Below are 21002 nucleotides of genomic sequence, written 5' to 3'. Positions count from 1 at the left end.
CGAGTATTAATAATAGGACAAGCGCAAAGATCAGCGCCGCTATGCAAAAGGAGGACCATGTATCTAACGGAGAAAGAAAAGTTAGCCTCGTGAAATTTCGTGATTCCCATATCGATATACAACTGTCCCCAGCCATAGATCCAGCTGTAGATCCAGACGTAGACGAGAAGGTTACTTACCCTCGTTCGCTCGCACAACATGTCGAATGCGCGCCATGCCGTTGGTCAGTTTCCCACCCACGCGGTCTGCCAGCGTATCGACCTCATCGATCATAATCGCCTGATCCTCCAATTCGCGGCCCATGTCATTAGCCTGCTGCCTCAGGTTTCCAACTGTGCGGAAAACCCCATCCAGCTGCTCATCCTGCTCATGCATCAACTCAACCTGTCGCTGCTGCTCCATCGAAGCATAGTAATCATCCCCACCCCGGCCCTCATCTGCTTCGAGCGCAGCATCAAACTCCGTAGGATTGGGCAGGTCCGGTTCCGGTGCATGAGAAACTGCAGCCTGAAGCTCTTCACGCATCTTCTCGACTTCGGCACCAACATCGTCCACAAGTTTGCGCCGCCGCTGCACCTCTTCCAGCTCTAGACCGAAGCGGTAAGGGTCTTGTTCGATGGCGCGGACGCTCTCGACAAGATCGTCTAGGTCCGCGCTGAGCTCGGATATTGTGCTTTCGAGCTCTGAGCGCGCTTGCTTCAGCTCTGGGTTGGACGGATTCTTGGTTAGAGAACGAATGCGGAGATATGAGGAGAAGAGGGGACGGCTGGATTGTAGTGTTGACAGGACGTCTCTATCAAGTTGGTCAGTTTCTTGGTTGGAAGGTTAAACCGGTCGGTCGCGGGGATTGCTTACGCCTGGACTTGGAGGAACGGGTCTGTGTGCTCCATGGCTGCGGTTTATCGGGGTGTTGTATGCGAATGATGGTTGCGCTGCCACGGGGAAGCTGCCAGCTCGCCGACAATCACGTGGTTTCAGGGGAGCAGGCTCGAGAACTTGTGATGTCATTTCACTCCAATATCGCAAGGAAATGACTCTGTGGTCTCACAATTGGTATTATTTCCCATTGAAAAGTCTTACAGTGCAAGATCTAATAAAAGAAATAGGTCAATGGCTGATGTTTTGTAGTTCGAGCTGATTTCATACTCCGACTTTGAGATGACTCAGCTGGTCGCAACGATAAAAAAAAAAGATAACAATTTCCCCACGATTATCTCGATGGCTCCTTCTGAGGGACAAGACGCTTTCAATTCTTCGAGATGGCTCGTGATCGCCCCCTACCACTCGCCGAAGAATGGAGGGATGTCGACACCTATGTCAATGCGCTTCTTTCCTTCGCGAGTGAGAACTTGCTGTTCATGAACCTGTGCGGCGGCGTGCATATCCTCGATTTCCTAACGCGCGAACCCGATATCTATACGGCTTTACTATCCGAGAGCTGGAGATCATTCTTCGACCAGCACGACGTTCACGACATCATCCGTCTACTTCTTCGGGAAGACATTGAGCCTTTGCGACAGGCTGCTACGAACGGTGACGCCCAAGATGGTGACCGCACATGGAATGGAGGCGCATTTCCTCCGCAAGATCTGTTGGAATATATCCACAATGTACGCCGGCTGAGTCTCGATCGAGACTTCACATCTGCGCTCCCAAAATCGACCAAGAGCACCCTGCCAAGACACATTGCGGTGGGCATGAACAAGAAGAAGGTTCACGAGGTCGAGCATTTCTCCAAATATGTCGCATCTCTATCCGATACTGTGCATGAGCGTCGGGGTGAGCCTATTTCCCATATTGTGGATTTTGGATCTGGTCAGAACTACCTGGGACGCACGTTAGCAAGCTCGCCCTACCACAAACATATCATCGCAATTGAGCGGAAGCATCAGTATATCAGTGGTGCGCGGGATATGGATGTTCAAGCTAGGCTAGCTAAGAAGGAAGAGAAGACTATCTATGTGCAGAATCGCAAGAAGTCTTGTACTGACTGCGACGGTAAACCCGAGCTTGCAGCTCCTGAATCAACAGAGACAGAGACGGGAGTGCCTCGGACCTCAACTGAAGATCTGGAAGAACTCGATGAGACAATCGAGGATGTTACGGCGTTCAAAATGCTGGGTGAGATCACTCTTGAAGCTGGCGAAATCATTGGCCCTGCCGCGAAAGAACGGCAAGCAAAGAAGGAGCAGCCTGAGATCGACACTCGAGGAATTATCAGCTACATTGAGCATGAAATCCTGGACGGATACCTAGAGCCTATCATCGACCATGTTGTCAATCCTTCTCTTGAAGTCACCAACGGAGAGCCATCAGAAGATAATCAAGAGACGGCGATTACAACACACGCAGACGCAAAGACGCAGGACCCTCGTGTGATGGTCGTATCCCTGCACTCCTGTGGAAACCTTGTTCACCACGGCGTGCGCTCGCTGATCCTTAACCCATCCGTCGTGGCCGTGGCCATGATCGGCTGCTGTTACAACCTGCTGACCGAACGTCTGGGTCCGGCTACATATAAATTGCCCATCCTCCGCTCCCTTCATCCCCGCTTAACCGAAACTGGATGCGCGTACGACCCTCATGGTTTCCCAATGTCCAAAATGTTCGAAGACTATGAGAGCTCCGGCGTAAAGGGAATGAAGCTCAATATTACCGCCCGCTCAATGGCTGTCCAGGCCCCATACAATTGGGGTTACGCGGATAGCGAGAGCTTCTTCACCCGCCACTTCTACCGCGCTCTATACCAGCGTATCCTTGTCGACCGCGAGGTGGTACCTAGACCCGGTCTCGTGAAGGATCTGACTGGTGAATCCAAGGGTACAACGCCTGTGATCATCGGATCATTGCGCAAAGCTGCATTCACATCTTTCAACTCCTATGTCCGCACCGCAACAGCGAAAACCAGTCGTGACCCAATTCACGGTGCGAAGATTCGAGAGCGAGTTGCCCCAATGACAGACGAGGAAATCGAGGTCTACGAGACTAGATTCCAACAGGGAAGAAAGAACCTCAGTGTCGTCTGGAGTTTGATGGCATTTAGCGCTCAGGTCGTCGAGGCCGTTATCGTTGTTGACCGATGGCAATTCTTGCGCGAGCATGACAATGTCAAGGAGTGCTGGGTTGAGCCCGTGTTCGACTACAGTTTGAGTCCACGGAACTTGGCTGTGATTGGACTTAAAAAGTGATGGTTAGAAGTACTGATGTGATATGATTTTCAAACGAACTGCATATATCCGCCGCTTCAATGAAGCTACTTTGGAGAACTATGGCTGGATTACCGAAACATACAAATAGAGAAGTGGTTGCATTTATCATGGACATGGAAATTTAGAAATGTACATTTTGACTGCTCTATTTATTATCGTTGGCCCTTTGTGTTCGCATGAAGCCTCTCACAGCCATCTCTAGCTCGTTAGTGAAGGCAATAAACGAGGGGAGGGTGGTATCACAAGATTTCCAGCTCAGTCACCGTCAAGATCACGATTGTGGCTTTTCTTTCGCTGCAATGTCGAGGTGCCAATTGTGGAGTCACAAATTATTGAATGATGACCCACACAAAAGAATATTTTTGTTTTTGGAAATATTAAATATTGGAGGAACAAGGTACCTTCTTTTTCGGGATCGGCAGTACGAGCTGGAACCAACAATTTATAACGAGTGGCGTCTGTAGATCCACGTTGGCACCATTCCCCTGGAATAGCTCCTTTGTGACGCCAGATTTAGATAAGGGAACTCAGTTCTATTATAATCTAATGCCGAGCAAAAAGAATATGGTCGACAAAGTGAGAAAAAGACTGACAAAGTATAGAACCAAATATAAGAGCCGCTGCAGGGATGATTACGAGACACAGGGGCGAGACAATCAGACTATAAAAGGAGACCTCACGTTTAGGGATTGCGTGGAAAAGAAAGTGAGGCTGGGTACGAGTCTCAGCGCCCGTTCCACATTTATGACACCTGTCTTGTCATCATAGTCATCGCCCTGGAATCCCGCCGATACACCTGAAGCAGGCTTTCGCGGTTTCCAATTGAAATAAATCCCTGATCACGGCTAATTGACCTAATAACCAGAGCGACAACTTCCATGACGCCTCCTTCCAGAATCATCGACGCAGTCTATCGCACTCAAGAAGACACCCATCACATAGGAGAGCGCCCACCGAACCCCACAGTAAGCAAGGCGAGGCTTCGAACCGGCTTCGAACCAGCAAATTTTGGACATGTTCGCAGGCTGAGAAAAAGCAAAGAAAGACGCGGTCCGGAATAAACAAACCACGCACACGTAGCCCCAGATGAGAAACACTTGCCAATCCTCAATTCTTCTTTCGGCGTGTTCTCCGTAGCTAGAACACATATTGATTGGATCCACTCAGATCCATCACATCTCGACTTGCAAAAAAATGAGGTACGACCCTCGCAGATTGATATCACGTGTGTGATCCTAGCTGCATCGGGCACTTTTCCCAGACGTGATTGGGTTCCAGGGAGCCAATGCCTGCTTGATTTCGGGTGAAAGATCTAAGAACAGGATCGATCTGCCTTGGATTGGTTCGTTTGGGCTCCCAGTCGAATGACTAGGAGGATTGTTGGTCGACTTGTATGGTGCCCGCTATTTTGCAGGATCCACATACTTTGTTCACGCGGACACATTTTTTGGGCACGAAAAGCTGATCGAGGCGTTGATGGGTATTCTGATGAGTTGGATTTGTCTTTGAGGCGGATTTAGGTTTGTTTAAGTGCAGGATGATCCATGTAGGTTTTCGCTTGTCGGGAAACATCCGAGGAAATTCTTAAGTGGAGGAGATTTATTTCGACTATATAATGGCCAATTTGCCCTCTGGAATTTGAATCCTTTGGTGTGTTTCGGCCTTGGACGTTGGAAGTTTTCCTTGAAGTTGTTCCTTGTTACTGTTGGTGGGCTATTCCAAATATGATCACATATATTGGCGACACGCAACACGTTGATCGCTTGGTGAATACCCTCTGTCAAGCAGCCGACGGCTTCAAAAATGACAAGAATGAGAGAGACCGGCTCATAGCTCTGAAGGCCGCCCAGGATCTAGTCGGAGCACTCCAAAAGCCCCGAGACGCAGTCATTCAACTCAGCTACTCGGTGAGTACACCGGGCGATTGTGCATGGGCCTATGTTCGACAATTGAAAAAATGAGAGCAAAAGTTGACAATCTGTCTTTGCAGCCCACTCAGATCCTCTGTGTCAGGATTGGCGTTGACCTCGATATCTTCACGACCCTCACAGAGAGGAATATACCCTTGCCATTGGAAGAGATTGCTGCTGTCAAGAACGCGGACTTGATGTTGACAGGTAAGACACCGGTTTCTTCATGGTGAAGATGAGCATCCAAACCTGACCCATGGCAGAACGAGTATTGCGTGTGCTTGCTGGAATTGGATACCTCGTGGAGCACGATATCAGAATGTACGCCGCAAACACAATGACACGACAGATGAGTACCCGCGAAAGTGTGGCGACGGTTAAGTTCTTGTACGTCCATTTCCTCCACGGGTTTTCAACCTTATTCTAACACAATATAATGAAGATTTGATGTTGGTATGCCTAGCTTGGCCAAAACTCCAGAATACTTCCGGCAAACGAGCTTCCAAAGCCCCACAGGAACGAATAATGGGCCTTTTCAATACGGCGAGAAAACAGAAAAGTCTCTCTGGGAATGGTTCTCACAGAGTCCCGAATCCGGGAAAGATTTCAATACTTATATGGAAGGCAACCGTGGAGATAATTTGAACTGGGTCGATTGGTTTCCTGTCCAGGAACGCCTGATCGATGGATATCAAGCTCATGAGGGGGATGTGCTGCTTGTGGACGTGGCGGGCGGGAGAGGACATGAGCTGGCGGCTTTCGAAGCCAAGTTTCCATCTGCCCTGGGTCGCTTGATTTTGGAGGATCAGCCAGGCGTTTTACCAGAGAAGAACTTCGGTCAAAAGATTGAGAGCCTGCCATTCGATCTATTCAAGCCACAGCCCATTCAAGGTGAGGAGCCAATTCTCGAGTTGTGAGGAATTTGGAACTAATTCAACTTTGATGACAGACGCTCGCATCTATTACATGAAATTCATTTTGCACGACTGGACAGATGCACAGTGTTACGAGGTCTTACAGCACTTGCGGGTTGCCATGAAGAAAGGCTACTCGAAACTCATCATCGAGGAGTTCGTTTTGCCTGACAAGGGCGCTCCGTTGGCGCAGACCATGTTGGATTGGCAGATGATGGTCTTTTGCAGCAGCATGGAGAGAACGCAGGATCACTGGGAGAAGCTGTTAACACTGGCTGGGTTTCAAGTGGTCCAATTCTGGTTCCCACCGCGCCAGGGACAAGGAATCATCGAGGCCGAAGTGGCATAGTGTTCTGGTTTAATTCATATATGTTTGTTTTGTAAATATGTAAATGCAATGTTTTGTTTCCACGGGGGGGTTTTTTTTGTGACATGACATCGTGAATATTGATCCATTCTAGGGATGGGTCAGCTCTGTGGCAGATATATCAGCCAATCTCCACGCTGCCCTCTGGCACACCCTGCCGGCTGCGCAGCCGCCGTGCAAAGAACTGCATGACAGGCATCATCTCATTCCGGTTTGTGGGCATGCCATCACCCTTTCTCGGATACCGGCTGAGCTCAACAAACTCAAAGACCTCTTTCGTCCTTCGAACAGCCGCATCGGAGACAACGAGGGAGTCTCGTCCAGCCACCAAGAGCACTGGCGTACGATTCTTGACCCCCGATCGCTGCCCGGAAAGTGGGTATGGTGCTCCAACGGAGATTACTCCTGACAGAGGTCCACCGTTGTCACCTTGTCCCAGCTCGCGAGCCGCCGTCAACCCAGCCATGCCACCTTGTCCGAATCCGAAGATCATGACCTCCCGAAGGAGGTAGCCGCATTTCTTGACCAGTGTGTTACGCACGACATCATCAGCCAGTACTGCTGTGCTTCGCGTCAGACCTGCGTCCATGTCCAACCCACCGCTGGAGGTATCGAAGGAGACATCGTCACCCCAATGAAAACCGCCCAGGTCCAATGGCAGGGGTGCAGGCCCTTGTACTGTGACGACAGCGGTCTCTGGAAGCTGGAGGGCTCGCGCGAAGGAGGTGAAGCCTGCAGCCGAATCGCCGAGTCCGTGAAGAAGAAGTAGGACATTGGGGGCTGGGGAGGATGCAGAGGGTGGAAGGGTGACGGTGACGGTGAGTTTGGCGGGAAAGTCGGATGGAGCGGGGTTTTTGGTCGGCATAGTGACGGGTGAGGCCTCAATTTCAATTGATCCCGGTTGCGGGTCTCGTGATAGCTACACAGCAGAAGCGCTGAGCTCTGCTCGTGAAGCTTTCCTGTACTTTTGGCTTCTTCCAAGCTGTTCAGCTTCACGTCCAAGGGGGCGCACACAGTCCGGTGGCTGCGCCTTTCTCGTTCCGCACAAGGCGACTCTGGTCCCGATGATATTGTTACGGTAAGGTGCGACTGAAGGGATAATGATCACCGCTCTATCACAAACCTGGGGTGTTTCGAAAAAGTTTTGCCAAGACCGGAGCTCAATGTGGGGCCGATGAATCATGTCGGAGGCGAATCTCCCTGCCTGCATCATTTCCACTATGTTCAAATGCTCGCCTTTGTAGAATACCTGATGAGGCAATGTTTCTTGCAGACTCTTGGCAGTGGCACTGTCTTCACCCAGGGCCGATCAAGATTATGTACCGTAGAAGACTTTTATGTTATTTCAAGCCACTATATGTATGCCCCACAGCATGTCTTTTAATGTGTTTACATTGATCCTCAACCAATTGTACGCAAAACTCTCACGGCTGAACTTACGAAGAGAGGCAGGAGCTCAATGGAGCTCAAATCAATGGTACCATTGACATCATATTCCTTGGAATGAGATGTGGATGTGCACGGGCCGGGTGGACGCTCTACGTAAAGGGATCACGAGAAATCAAAGACATAGCCAGTGACAGAGTCCAGTTTCTTTGAACCTTTTCCTAATCATCTATTTCCAAAACAAATATTTGCTTCTCAGGTTCTCAAGCGCACCGCCACTTGCGTCGAGTAGGAAGCTCGTGATGCTCAGCCGGGGCCTTGTAGGGTGCGGCCAAGCTTCAGACATGAGAAGCTTGGCCCCGCTTCTACCGTAGTTCTTGTAGAGAGTTAAGTGTTCTGTATACCTCGAACTATGGGTTGTGTGCCACTAGGACAGAGACACGCTTGCCGCCGAAATCATCTCTCTAATTGGTTCATCTGCCGGCGAAATAGGGCTGAATGGGTCCGCCTGGCTTCCATATCGGTCCTTGCGATCAGCATGCCACCATCTCGTTGGGCCTTATGGGACATGTACTCGCACCCCTGGTGTGGCTTTATCACTTCTCTTTTTGGCTCCAGGGTCAATATAGCTTGCCTTGAGTCTCGTCATCAGTAAGGTAAAAAGAAGACTGATTGGATGGTGGACATGTGATGTGCACAATTTCAGCATCACATAGAGCTATATTCTGTCTTTGTGTCAGCCCCCAAAGTATCTGGGAGATCTATTGGAGCTTCTCGGCCGGTGCAGATGGAAATTGCAAGTGATCAGGTCCTGTGAAGGTATATTAGGGATCGTGACACTCACTTGGGGCGCCGTTTGACCTTTCGAGGGCCAACATAAAGAATTGCCGGTAGTTTCGCTAAGGAAAGTCTCTATCGCCCCACCCACAGCTATCCGAGTGCGCCAACAGGCGTTGAGAGGACTGTGCGATCTGCCAGCTCCACTGCCCTATAGAAGGGATGCCGACTCGGATTGTCAGCCCATCCCGTGTTCTAGCCGTGTTTAGGGAAAACGTCTTGGTCCATCCGCCTGTAAATATCTTCAGGTAGAGTCACGCTCAGAGTACACACCCTGTCGACAGTGACGAGTGAACCCTTCGGAATATCCTGCGCCGAGTAGGTGTAGCCTCTCCGAAGGTTTCGAATATGCTTGTACGGGTATATCATCACCTCATCCCTCTAACATTCCTTCTTCTTGTCATCATTCTCGATACAACTTTCCTCTCTAAAGGCTTGTCTCTACTATCCAATACCGTCATCGTGATGGCTCTCGGCTGGGCTAAGTTACCCCCAATCACGCACACGCACATGTGAGCATGATCGTCATATCCATACATGCAGGCAATAGTTCATCGCTCAGGGGCGTTGAGTATTTTCGCTCCTGCCCTGCACAGCAACACATGAAGTCGTCTAAATATTAGACGGTTCTGAAGATGCTCACAACAGAGCCTATGGCGGCGGAGGGTCAACCGCGACAGATTGTCATGGGCAATCTTCTTATTGAACCTGCAGGCAAGACCGTCAGCCCCGCATATGCCAAGGCGACCAGTGCCGCTTTCGCCGGCCTTAAGGTAGATAAGCTCGCCGAAATCAAGGGTGTGGACGAGTTTGACAAGATTGAGGCTAAGATACCGCGCTGAAGAGAATGTCCACAGAATGTACGATGACCATTACATCCAAGGCCACGGCGCAGAGAATTACAAACCCGACCGCTACGGGCCCCACGAGAGCCGTGGCCGCTGGCAGATCCGTTTGGAATGGAAAGTAAGATCCAGGTATCTGGCTGAAAATACGCAATCTGATATTGCTTTTTCTTGCCACCTACAGATGCACGAAAGCATGTGGTATGCTTATTAGGGTAGCTTGGCGATAGTACCAAGCGAATATGCTTGAGTCTCTTACATGTAAACACATGACATGACAAAGCAGCATCTAAAGTAGCGCTGTTCTTGAGAGACACAGAAGAATCCGGTGCAGATTTGAACTTGAGGAGTTACAGTGGCCATCACTCCCTTGCGGGCAAGTAATCGTGCCCAATGCACGAAACCTCTGTTATGAACCAATGTGCCAAGAAGGAGAATTCCCCGAATGCGTAAGTCGCGTACATAGGGTTGCAGAGAAGATATCTCCTAGCCATTCACTATGGGAAAAACACGCCGAACACATTCCGGAGCAATCCACATTCCAACTCAAATGTAGATCTCGGGCTCCTATCAAGACTCCGATGATGAGGGTGATGTTCCCCAGATGAGCCAGTATAGGCCATAGTGTAATAGCGAGTGGCAAGGAGCATGTAGTTGACGCCTATGCGTGATGCAGGTGCGGTCCAAACTCAAAGATCCCAATGACTACTGATTGTATGTCGGACACACAGGTTGGACGCTCGGATTCCCGCTTTGTGCAGCCCGTCCATAAGCAGCTTAGCGTGGGCGGGCCTGTTGACCAATCATGGCCGGTGCTGATCAAAAGGGCTGTTTATGCCTGAGAACGAGGGCGTTAACTTGGGCAATGAGCTCATCGTGCGTGGAGCACGTGCCCGTGTCAGGCTCGATGATTGTTGCGATTCGTACCTAAAAGTCATCGCAACTAGATGGGATTATGGCGCACGCCCAGATATTCGGGGTATTCGGTACACTATTCTATCCCTGTCGGTACCTTGCGTAGTAGATCTTCTGTGGATCCCCGGGATTTTTTCTTCTATTTTCCTGAATACTTTCTTATCACGAAGAGCCCCAGGTCGCCTAGCTTGCTTTTCCGCCTTATCGGTCGTGCAACGACGGGGGAGCATTTTGGGCAAATTCTTCGATCCCGACCTCGTCATTTGTGTGCAATTTTTCAATTACCCTCCAAAAGTTCTCCCCACCACCGGTAAGCATGCGATGACGGAGGGTTGCTCAGGATGAAGTTTGCCAAGTGAGTTCGATTTCTGTGATGTTCCGTTATGGGGCATTCCAGTGGCTGACATTAGTCTTGCACAGAGAGCTGGAGCAGGAGTTGGTTCCTGAATGGCGAGCAAAGTACCTCGACTACAAGGTATGATTATACTCAGTCCGCCGATTGAAGTTGCTAACCAATCATGCTATAGGGCGGCAAGAAGAAGGTCAAGGCAATTATTCGTGCCCTGAAGCAGGCACAACGGAGCCCTCGAACCCCGTCCTTTCGTCAAAGTACTCCGTTCTCCCATGGTGCGACATTAACACCGTCGAACACCGACAAGCAGCTCGATGCTGGGGAGCTCATTGACCCGGAAATCCCTCAGGCCACTGGCGCCAATTCGTCATCGAATGCCCGTGGTATACCTACCCGAAGACAGAGCGTCAGCCGCTTCGCACACCAGGATCGCGCTTCTCAGAAACTGCTGGTAGCTATGGTAGTATACTGGCGACACCGCCACAGCCGCACGGTCTCGGCTCAGATGCTGCTTCATTCGAGCTTCCGGACCCCGCACTGGACCCAGAGGAGGAGTATATTCCACCGCAGGATCAACAAGGTCGCCAGGAAGCCAGAACACCGTCCCCTATTGCGACTCGCCGTGCTACATTTCGCGATCTACCAGCGCATGCTGTGGACGGCCCGCCCGACCAGCCACCCTTGGCCCGACTACCAACTGCCCAAAGCCCACAATCAGTCAAAGCTTTAACCAAGTCAAATTCGATGAATCGTACATCGCAGCTCATGCGGCGTGTCTTCTCCCATCCAGAGGTGGACGCACTGGCTGAAGCGAGATCAGAGGTCAAAAAGCAGGAAGAGGCATTCTTCGTGTACCTGGATGAGCAGCTAAAGAAGATCGATGACTTTTACCAAATGAAGGAGCAGGAGGCTGCTGAAAGATTGAAGGTTCTTCGCCAACAGCTGCACATCATGCGGGATCAGCGCATCCAGGAAGTGTATGATGCCAAACGAGCGAACAAACGACGCAACGTGGACCCTCAGAATGGACAAAATGGATTAGGGAAATTAAACAGCTCCCGACTCAAGGATACCCTGACGGGTAAGGTTCACTTCGGCAAGAATTCACAGGCACTGGCCCAGATGGCCACACCAAGGATGCCAGCTCCTGACCGAGAATTTATTACCAAGCGACGAGATTTCATGCGGCGGCAGGAACCGCCAAACAATGATGTCTCCTATCGATCTGCGAAGCGCAAGCTCAAGCACGCTTTGCAGGAGTTCTACCGTGGAATTGAGTTGCTGAAAGGCTATGCCTATCTCAACCGAACCGCTTTCCGCAAGATCAACAAGAAGTATGACAAGGCGGTCAATGCCCAGCCACCGCTGCGATATATGTCCGAAAAGGTCAACAAGGCCTCGTTTGTGCAAAGTGATGTGCTGGAGACATTGATGTCGGCGGTGGAAGATTTGTACGCACGTTATTTCGAGCGCGGCAACCGAAAGATTGCTGCCTCCAAATTGCGTCACACAATGAAGAAGTCGGGCGATTTTTCGCCCAGTACATTTCGCTCAGGACTTTTGCTTACTGCCGGTACTCTGTTTGCCATTCAGGCTCTGGTCTATGCTTCACAGCACTTACGACATGGTGAAGTTCAAATACAGGTGTGGACCAGCTATCTACTCCAGGTTTGTGCTCCCTTACTTCCCCAACCACGTGGGACATCTCCTGTCTGACTTGGATAGATTTATGGCGGTTACTTCCTTATCGCGTTCCACTTCTTACTTTTCTCCTTGGACTGTATGGTGTGGACCAAGTCGAAGATCAACTATGCATTTGTTTTCGAATATGATACCAGGCACACCTTAGAGTGGCGCCAATTGCTCGAGGTATGTGTTGGGCTGAGTACTGTCTACATTTCGTGCTGACAGCCATCCAGATTCCATCTTTCTTCATCTTCCTCATGGGCCTTTTCATGTGGCTTAACTTTTCGTGGATCAATGCTATGTACATATATTGGCCCGTTGTGCTGATCGGGTTGACGCTCATCATCATCTTCCTGCCTGTCCGTGTTCTCTACCATCGCAGCCGCAAGTGGTGGGCCTTTTCGAACGTGAGTTTCGGCTATTCTCATTGCCTCTACCATTACTGACGAATACAGTGGCGACTTCTACTTGCTGGGATATACCCTGTTGAATTCCGTGATTTCTTCCTCGGCGACATGTACTGCTCTCAAGTATATGCCATGGGTGTAAGTTGACCAGGGCCCCCCTCGCTTTGAGCTCCACTTAACAATTGTCTAGAACATCGCGTTGTTCTTCTGTCTATACGCTTCCCACTGGTCCAATCCAGTCAAATGCAACTCTTCTCACTCCCGACTCTTGGGATTCTTCAGCACCCTGCCGGCGATATGGCGAGCCTTCCAATGCATTCGTCGTTACGCAGACACTAGAAATGCCTTCCCTCATCTTCTGAACCTGGGAAAATATGTCTTCAGTATCCTTTACTACGCAACCCTGAGCATGTATCGCATTGACCGACACACTCGTTTCCAGGCAGCGTTCATCACTTTCGGTCTTCTGAATGCTGTCTACGTATCTGTCTGGGATCTGATCATGGATTGGAGCTTGGGCAACCCATATGCTAAACACAAACTCCTTCGGGAAGTGCTAGCCTTCCGTCGCGTATGGATCTACTACGTCGCAATGGTTTTGGACGTCATCGTTCGATTCAACTGGATATTTTACGCGATTTTCGTCAATGATCTCCAGCACTCCGCGGTTCTCAGCTTTGTCATTTCCCTATCCGAGGTTTTCCGCCGCGGAATGTGGTCTATCTTCCGTGTCGAGAATGAACATTGCACGAACGTGCTATTGTTCCGAGCTTCGCGAGATGTGCCCCTTCCATACGACGTGCCTGTGCCTGCCGTTCAAACTCCAGGCCTTGATGGCGCACAGCCTGGCGATATGCAGCTGCAAGAACAAATTCCCCCAACAACACCGTTCATGGCACCGGGAGATGTTGAGACCGGAACACCATCCATTTCCACCCTGCGCGCTCGGAATCGCCGTCCCAGTTTCGCGAAAGCGGTCGGCAATGCCATGTCTACGGCACACGCACAGGATTTCCAGAGAAGGCGCCTCCCAGCTCAAATGTCCAGCGCGACTGTGAGCCAGGACATGGGTCATGCTGGTGATAACTCGAGCGATGACGATGACGATGATGATGAAGGTGTGATGGACACCGATGAAGATTCGGGGTCGACTATCAAGAACTCGTATGATGACACTCGCCCTCGCTGACAGATCGACTGAATTGTCGAAATGACGAGAGCATGAACTTTTTTAGAACGTAAACTTATGATTTCGCACTAGCTAAAGTCACATTGTGATGAAATGCACATATATTTAATTCTGCGTGAAGTGTCATCTTTATCCGAGTAGGATATGGCTTTTCTTTCACCATGACTGTTTTTGGTCACAACAAAACGCATGCTTCTCATGTGAATCATGTCCCTAGATGCTGTGGAGCTGAATAATAATGTAATTCATAAAAAGGTCAAGTTCGATCTGACGGGCGCAATGAAAAAAACAGTCTCGATCCTTCCATCACTGCAGATCCCCAACAGTGATGACCATCTAATCTCTTATCGCGTAGTCCAGATATGGATACACGTGATCTAACGTCACATGGCTGCGCCTCCCAAGGTCATCCTCCCACCTCTTGGGTTTTCTCTCACATCCATCGCCGCTGTCATCGAACCTCGATCAACAGCAAGAAGTTCCAAACCTCAACATGGCTGCCAACGCTCGTTACCAGCCCGCTCCGCAGCGGGACTCTTTCGAAGATCAGCAGTTCACTCAATCTCCGCCTTCATATCAGGCTACAGCTGACCCGGCTCCGCGCACCGAGAATGACAACCTGCCCGATGATTTCAAGGTATGCCTTACACATCACTACTTCCTGCCAAGCTCATAGATGCTGATATGCACGTATAGTTCGGTGGCTGCGTGTCGGAAGGCACTATCGACATCCGGATGCAGTTCGTGCGCAAGGTTTATTCGATTCTGTAAGTCTCACCAACCCATCTCCCTTCAACGAAGAAGTGGACCATCTTTTCCCAATAACAGAAGACCATCTAACACAAAGATCACACTAGGACCGTCCAACTTCTCGTCACAACCGGCCTCTGCTCCATCTCCTTCTTCAGCGATTCCTACCGCGAATTTATCAAAGGCAGCCCATGGCTGGTGATTATCTCCATATTCGGTGCCCTCGGATTCATGCTAGCTACTTGGTGGAAGGCCAAGTCATACCCGACGAATTTGATCTTCCTGACTGGCTTCACACTACTTGAAGGCTATTCAATCAGCGTGGTGACATCGTTCTATGACGTGCGCGTTGTGGTGCAGGCCCTCGCCCTGACACTGGGCATCTTTGTGGCCCTGACGCTCTTCGCATGCCAGACTAAGTACGACTTCACCGACTGGATGCCTTACCTTTTCGGAGCACTGTGGTTCATGGTCCTCTTCGGATTCGTGGCCATGTTCATTCCTTTCGGTAGCACCGCTGAGCTCATTTACGGTGTCATGGGTACCCTGATTTTCTCGGGGTACATCCTTGTGGACACACAGATGGTGATGCGCCACTATCATCTTGATGATGAGATCCAGGCTTCCATCTCTTTGTACCTGGATGTCATCAACCTCTTCATGTCTATTCTGCGCATCTTGAACAGCCAGCAGAACAACTAAGTTGGGTCTTATACTCAGCATATGGCTGTGGGGTTACTCGCCCGGTGATGAACAAGATTGGATATGCCAAATGGTTTGACGCATGTGTACCTTTTTTATTTCTACAAATGCTTTTCTTAATTGATTATATGCAGTCCTGCTCGTGATCCAGTATTCTTTCTTTAAGATTTTGACTGTCTTTGCTGTTATGCTAGCAACAATTGCAAGATACATAATTCACTCTTATACTTGTTCAGCTGTTGTAGTATGATCCTTCAGGAGAGGAGTAATTGCAGCCCTTCCTGGCCGCTCATGAAGGCCCGCCGATTGAATCATGATGCACTCATTTAAGGTGAAATCACACAAGCGCTCAACATAGCCCTACGCTATGCTGTTGAAGCACAGAGATTGGAACTAGTTTTTGCACTCGTGCGCTGTTTGAAAACAATATTCCTGATGGCTGATGTCGAGAAAAGGAGGGTGCGGTTAGTTCTTGTTCCAGTGGCGAAAAAGAGCTTTCGGGGATCGTTTCCACAATACGTGAAGACTTCTTTGAGGCGTCGCCTTCTTATTATACCTCGGAGACTGAGGTTTCTGATACTGGCCGTGGCTGCCGTATAAAAGGGAGTCGGGGTTTGGGTTGATAGACATCAAGTAAAGATTTAGTTCTGGAGATGTTCAATTAGAGAAGAGCTTCAAGTTAACTATAAGATCGAATTGACTACCTAGTTTTACAAGACTTTCATCTATGGAAATAGTACTTAATTCTAGATACTTCTTTAAAAGCTAATCTAAGATAGTACCTTGTTAAGTAAGAGAAAAAATTTATGAATAATATAATAATATGATATAAAGGACGAGATCAAGAAGATCTTTCAATGTAGAATGAACTGATGATCAAGAGCACGACCTGGGATTCGATGCGCAGAAACAACGGACTGCTCGTGGATCTAATGAGGTTTTGGTGAAAGAAGGTTTACATTTGCACGCCAGACTGGCGTCAAGGAGTACCGTTTTCATCGACGGATGTAGGCATTGCTGTAAAGTATGGCCAAGAGGCAATAAGCCCACAAAGTAGACAAAGTGACAAGAAGAGAAATTTCGGCACTCCAAACGCCCAACATCAATCACGAACAAAGGTCAAAGACTGCAGAAGCTATGCAAATGAATAGTGAAAAAGATCCCCCTATGCAGAAACGAATATCTAGGAATTGGTAAAAGAACACACAAAACCACTTTCCCGGTGTACCGTCAAGCGTGTGAGAAGATATATCTGGACAACTTTAATTAAAAATCCGGGTATTTGGAAGCGGACCCATCGATCAGTGCGAAGTGACGAAGAAGGTGTTGGTGGTCAGACAGACGACCATGACTACAATGCCATAGATGGCCAGGGCCAAACTCAAAGGGCGGAGCAACCCCTTGCGCCAGTGACGACCTCCGCGGAGCAAAATGCCGCTCTCGGTCAATGATCGAGCAAGGGAACCGTCGCCTTCATCTCCGTCTTCGTCTTCTTCATCAGTGAAAACTTCCGCAGCCTCATCGTCTTCCTTCATCAAACCACGGTGGGCAGCAGAGTCAGGGGCCGAGATCTTGTAGTAGAATAACCCTGGCAAGATGAAGCTTATGCTGGTACTGCCCGTACTACCCACGTATGCAAGCACTGCTTCAAGAGAAGAAACAGTCATGGCTACCAAATAGCTCAGGATTAGGATGGTTGTAGTGATAATCGAGAAACGAAGATCGCTCATGGGCTCCGGCACACGGTTGCCACGCGGACCAAGCAACGGGTGTCGGTGTGGGGAGTTGTCAATGCCGGAGGCTTGGGCCGCAGGTCGCCATTTCAACACGGCGTCGACTGAGGCTCGGCAGGGGTGGCATTGGAGAGGATAAGAGAAAATGACTAGCATAACAATCGCAGCTCTGCCGATCGTCGCATAGACACCTGGAGGGTACATGCCGACGATGTTCCCAGCCACATGATCACCAAATGAAAGATATCCAGTGATGGCGACCAGAATGTAGGTGGCGGCTGCACTACCGATGCTAGCAAAAACGACGCTTGTCGTCCGGAAGTGGCTGTTGTTCTTGATTTCATTGAGAATAGAAAACATCTAGCAAACCACGTTAGCTGATACACAATACTGACACCTCGAAAGAGAACGCACGTTTTGATGGCATGTGAATGCAAAGACGATGACCGGAAGGCTGCCGAGGGTCGATACCGGGCCAGCCCAGTGGATCACGCGAACTGGTCCACGATCCGCAGTTGTATCTCCTATGACAAAATGATATACGACCAAGACGACCAGGTAAGCCATGGATACGAGAGCCGCGATGCTGGTGTATTTTAGCGAGTCTAAGCGGCGCAGGTACGAAAGAGGTATCACAATCAACCTGCAACACATGGCGATTAGCGACTAGATCATGAAAGTCAGGTGTGTCAACTCACATAAATGCAGTGACCCAGAAATGACGATCGATCAGGAAATCATAAACTGGATGACCTCCCACAAAGCCCTGGACCACCCCAGGCATGAGGTCTCCAATGATGATGAGGTAGCTCACGCCAACCCCGAAGCATTTGATCGCAATGGCCGCATCAAAGACCACGGCGGCGTTGGGGTATGTCAATTGCGAGAGCGCGAAGAAGGAGGCGCTTCCTCGATCGAGGTATTGAGCGCATCTTGATTGAAGGTAGAGCCCGAATCCCGCCGTGACCCCGGACCATAAGATCACACACGTTCCCAAAACGATTCCCATGTGCGAAATCGCGAGCGGCATGGCTAGTACTCCGGCGCCGATGACTGTTGAGAGACATCGCGTTAGAGGGTGTCCATGGCGCGCAACATTCGTACTCACTTGTATTGACCAGATTGATCACACTGCTGGTCCAGCTGGCCTCTCCAGAGAACCCCGTTACATGTTTCGCTCGTCCTGCTCGTCTGCAGCACCAGGTCTTGTTAGCACGTGGGCTGCATCGGGAAAAGGGTCCGAAGACGAACCGTCGCAGTCCAGGTTGAGCCCTCGCAGAGCCTACCCCTACCGCTGTCTCCTCCATCTCGTGAATGGTGATGTAAAAGTTCCCAAGTCTATGCGGTAGATTGACTCAAAAGGCGGGCATAGCGACGACCAGCGTACCTGAGAGAGAGAGAGGGATGAATAATGGAGAAGAGATGGAGCCGTGGCCTCTTATCAGAGCGCCCCGATAGGCCAAGCACCTGACTTTTTCCGTCTCCACACTTTTGTGCTCACCCGAGTTGACTACGCTTGACTACTTGTTAACTACGTCAGTGCACTACTCGTCGAGGGCTTGTGAAACATGTTCTCCAAGAATGATTAAGTGACGCGTAATTATAGCTTGGCCAGTCCCCATCCCTTGGTGGCCAGCAACTCGAAACTCTCCTTCTCCAAGGCTGCATGGCCGGTGGCAGTGCTGCCGGGCCGGCCTTCAGGGCCTGGATCATTGAATTGGCCAACTGCCCGCACGGTCTTCGAGACCTCCAGGATCGTGCCCCCGCGCACTGGGAATTGTGGACCCCGGCCCGACCTGTCTCCAATGGTCTCACTTACGACGTCTTGCTGCACCAGGGCCAACATGACCGTAGCCACTTCTTCCGGCGTCACCCACTCGTCGACCCTGTCATTAATCATTGTCAATTTCTCAGGATGTTCCGTCCAGAGCGGAGTCTTGATGACACCCGGAGCCACGGCTGTGACTCGAATGCCAAGTTCCTCAAGCTTGGCCAGTGACCGGACCAAGCCATTGATGGCGTGCTTCGTCGCGACATAGATAGGGGCCGCTAATGTCGCGTTTTGTCCCGCAATGCTCGAAATGTGAACAATATGTTTCGGGCGGCCGTTGTCTTTGTGACGCAGGAAATGCGCAATGGCTAGTTGGGTGGTGCGAATGGGGTGTGTGACGTTGATGTCGACCAGCGCATATCGACCTCCATCGGGGGCATCCTTGCTTGCCGTGGATCCCGGCGGGCGCCAAAAATTACTCCAGTGCTATTTGCATGCAACTGTCAGCATGTCGTCCGCGTAACGACTACCGTAGTGTGGACACTTACCGGCTCGTAAATCCCGGCACCTGGGCAAACGATGTCGATCTCGCCAAACTCTTTCTCTGCAACTTCAAACATCCGTTGTAGTTGCAGCCAGTCTCTCACATCGGTCTCTTGGAATACCGCCCGAGCAGTACCAGTCGAGTGCTTGTCGACAAGCGTCTTTGCCTCGGGGCGCAGGGCCAAGTCTGCGATCAAAACATTGCACCCGCTTTCCACTAATAGCTTCGCAAGGGCGAAATTAATTCCTAAGTAAATGTGAGCCTCTTGCCTGGGTCCCAAACCATGGTGTAATACGGCATACCAGATCCAGCCCCAGTGACGATAGCTGTCCGTCCGTTGACCTGGAGAGCCATGGTGTGCGTAAACAGAGGTCAAAAGGTTGACAAGACCCCACCGGACAGTTTACGGTCATTTATATCTACGTCTAGAACTTCGAAGTCAAGTGCAGTGCATACCATAGCCGATGTTGAAAAGAGGGGAACCCTGGGGGAGTTGCACCGGTTCCCAGCGTAGGAAAGTGGCCCGAGCTCGGCCGCACTCCGACTTCATCGCCAGCACATTTCTAGAGTCCTTGGCCATAGTCATCTGACAGGTTTGGAATAGACGATTCCCCATCCTGCCATTCTTCCCGAGCCAGTCCAGCAGTGTTCCGGGGGAGACTCGAGGGTCCTCGCCAATATTACCATTTCCGTCCACTATGCCGTTTTCGCATGCTCTTCTAGCGAGCTTCTAGCGAGCTTCTAATACCTTCTCAATTTTGTTGTGACACCAGGAAACGATAAAAGCAATGCCGTTTAATCCGAGTCGGTATAATAATAGCCGAATTCCATCCGGAGTTGTGGTTTTGGATGATCTCATCCTCCAGAGTTCTCCATCGAGACGGATAGATTTCCCAAATAGACAGTGGGTGTTGCCCCTTTGTAGCAAGACCGTGACGCAAATGGCCAATAATGCTGCTGCATGTAATTTCCCTCCCTACGTAAAACACAGGGCAAGAATACGAGAGCTCCTGATAAATGGGCTCCTGATCGCCTCTTCGCGATCTGCAATGAGAGCTGTGAAGAAACTTCAGGGCTCAATGGCATTGCGGAAGCCTGAGTATTACCCGGGAGACCTTGACCAATGAATGAGAGGTCCGACATTGTACGGACGACCACCTGCTTGAATCTGCAGGTAGCATTAAGGGGGCTAATATGAGCTAGAAAATCCATCAAAATCTTCGCTCTGAAAACTACATTCCAGGCGACATCTCAGACTAGTGAACTACTTTATCTCCCACGAGCTACATCGGTCTATTGCGACTATAGAGACAGAGAATTGTAGTTGCACAAAAGCATTGTTTAGGGTACTATGATTGACAAATAACAAGAGTCGTCTGAACATTGCTTCCTTTTTAGATCATGAGCAGACTAGGTTGAAATTGTGGTCTAGAAGGGGTCTTAAGGCAGTCAACTTCGTCGATACTGATCAAGGCACCTCGATTG

At 50.1% G+C, this 21002-nt stretch overlaps 9 protein-coding genes across 9 annotated transcripts; 5 read left to right on the top strand and 4 right to left on the bottom strand.

The window, feature by feature from the left end:
• Window positions 1–171: 171 nt before the first annotated feature.
• N7477_007634 (SNARE domain protein) lies at window positions 172–890 on the bottom strand (the record flags this gene model as incomplete). The annotated part of the gene is made up of 2 exons (XM_056969297.1): window positions 172–793; window positions 856–890. The coding sequence occupies 2 exons, from the start codon at window positions 888–890 to the stop codon at window positions 172–174; spliced, it is 657 nt and encodes a 218-aa protein (XP_056819329.1).
• Window positions 891–1259: 369 nt separating this feature from the next.
• Window positions 1260–3188, top strand: N7477_007633 (uncharacterized protein; the record flags this gene model as incomplete). Its single annotated transcript, XM_056969296.1, has 1 exon — window positions 1260–3188. One exon carries the CDS (start codon window positions 1260–1262, stop codon window positions 3186–3188), a length of 1929 nt encoding a protein of 642 aa, XP_056819328.1.
• A 1745-nt stretch (window positions 3189–4933) lies between these two features.
• N7477_007632 (uncharacterized protein) lies at window positions 4934–6382 on the top strand (the record flags this gene model as incomplete). Its single annotated transcript, XM_056969295.1, has 5 exons — window positions 4934–5116; window positions 5200–5326; window positions 5383–5506; window positions 5562–6010; window positions 6069–6382. 5 exons carry the CDS (start codon window positions 4934–4936, stop codon window positions 6380–6382), a joined length of 1197 nt encoding a protein of 398 aa, XP_056819327.1.
• A 139-nt stretch (window positions 6383–6521) lies between these two features.
• Window positions 6522–7265, bottom strand: N7477_007631 (alpha/beta hydrolase; the record flags this gene model as incomplete). The annotated part of the gene is made up of 1 exon (XM_056969294.1): window positions 6522–7265. One exon carries the CDS (start codon window positions 7263–7265, stop codon window positions 6522–6524), a length of 744 nt encoding a protein of 247 aa, XP_056819326.1.
• A 1993-nt stretch (window positions 7266–9258) lies between these two features.
• On the top strand, window positions 9259–9465 carry N7477_007630 (DUF3759 domain-containing protein; the record flags this gene model as incomplete). Its single annotated transcript, XM_056969293.1, has 1 exon — window positions 9259–9465. One exon carries the CDS (start codon window positions 9259–9261, stop codon window positions 9463–9465), a length of 207 nt encoding a protein of 68 aa, XP_056819325.1.
• Window positions 9466–10756: 1291 nt separating this feature from the next.
• On the top strand, window positions 10757–14017 carry N7477_007629 (SPX and EXS domain-containing protein; the record flags this gene model as incomplete). The annotated part of the gene is made up of 7 exons (XM_056969292.1): window positions 10757–10858; window positions 10911–11118; window positions 11163–12403; window positions 12461–12604; window positions 12655–12828; window positions 12877–12966; window positions 13019–14017. The coding sequence occupies 7 exons, from the start codon at window positions 10757–10759 to the stop codon at window positions 14015–14017; spliced, it is 2958 nt and encodes a 985-aa protein (XP_056819324.1).
• A 493-nt stretch (window positions 14018–14510) lies between these two features.
• Window positions 14511–15469, top strand: N7477_007628 (Bax inhibitor-1 family protein; the record flags this gene model as incomplete). The annotated part of the gene is made up of 3 exons (XM_056969291.1): window positions 14511–14654; window positions 14714–14784; window positions 14875–15469. The coding sequence occupies 3 exons, from the start codon at window positions 14511–14513 to the stop codon at window positions 15467–15469; spliced, it is 810 nt and encodes a 269-aa protein (XP_056819323.1).
• A 1301-nt stretch (window positions 15470–16770) lies between these two features.
• On the bottom strand, window positions 16771–18509 carry N7477_007627 (uncharacterized protein; the record flags this gene model as incomplete). The annotated part of the gene is made up of 5 exons (XM_056969290.1): window positions 16771–17562; window positions 17617–17845; window positions 17901–18255; window positions 18311–18393; window positions 18454–18509. The coding sequence occupies 5 exons, from the start codon at window positions 18507–18509 to the stop codon at window positions 16771–16773; spliced, it is 1515 nt and encodes a 504-aa protein (XP_056819322.1).
• Window positions 18510–18802: 293 nt separating this feature from the next.
• On the bottom strand, window positions 18803–19871 carry N7477_007626 (uncharacterized protein; the record flags this gene model as incomplete). The annotated part of the gene is made up of 3 exons (XM_056969289.1): window positions 18803–19459; window positions 19522–19763; window positions 19820–19871. The coding sequence occupies 3 exons, from the start codon at window positions 19869–19871 to the stop codon at window positions 18803–18805; spliced, it is 951 nt and encodes a 316-aa protein (XP_056819321.1).
• Window positions 19872–21002: the final 1131 nt, after the last annotated feature.

Source organism: Penicillium maclennaniae (genome assembly GCF_028827695.1).
Source record: "Penicillium maclennaniae strain IBT 15551 chromosome Unknown utg000007l:1.0-4884863.0:1.0-4888362.0, whole genome shotgun sequence".
NCBI lineage: Eukaryota > Fungi > Ascomycota > Eurotiomycetes > Eurotiales > Aspergillaceae > Penicillium > Penicillium maclennaniae.
The sequence above is the reverse complement of the archived record's forward strand: the minus strand, read 5'-3'. Positions and strand labels throughout refer to the sequence as shown.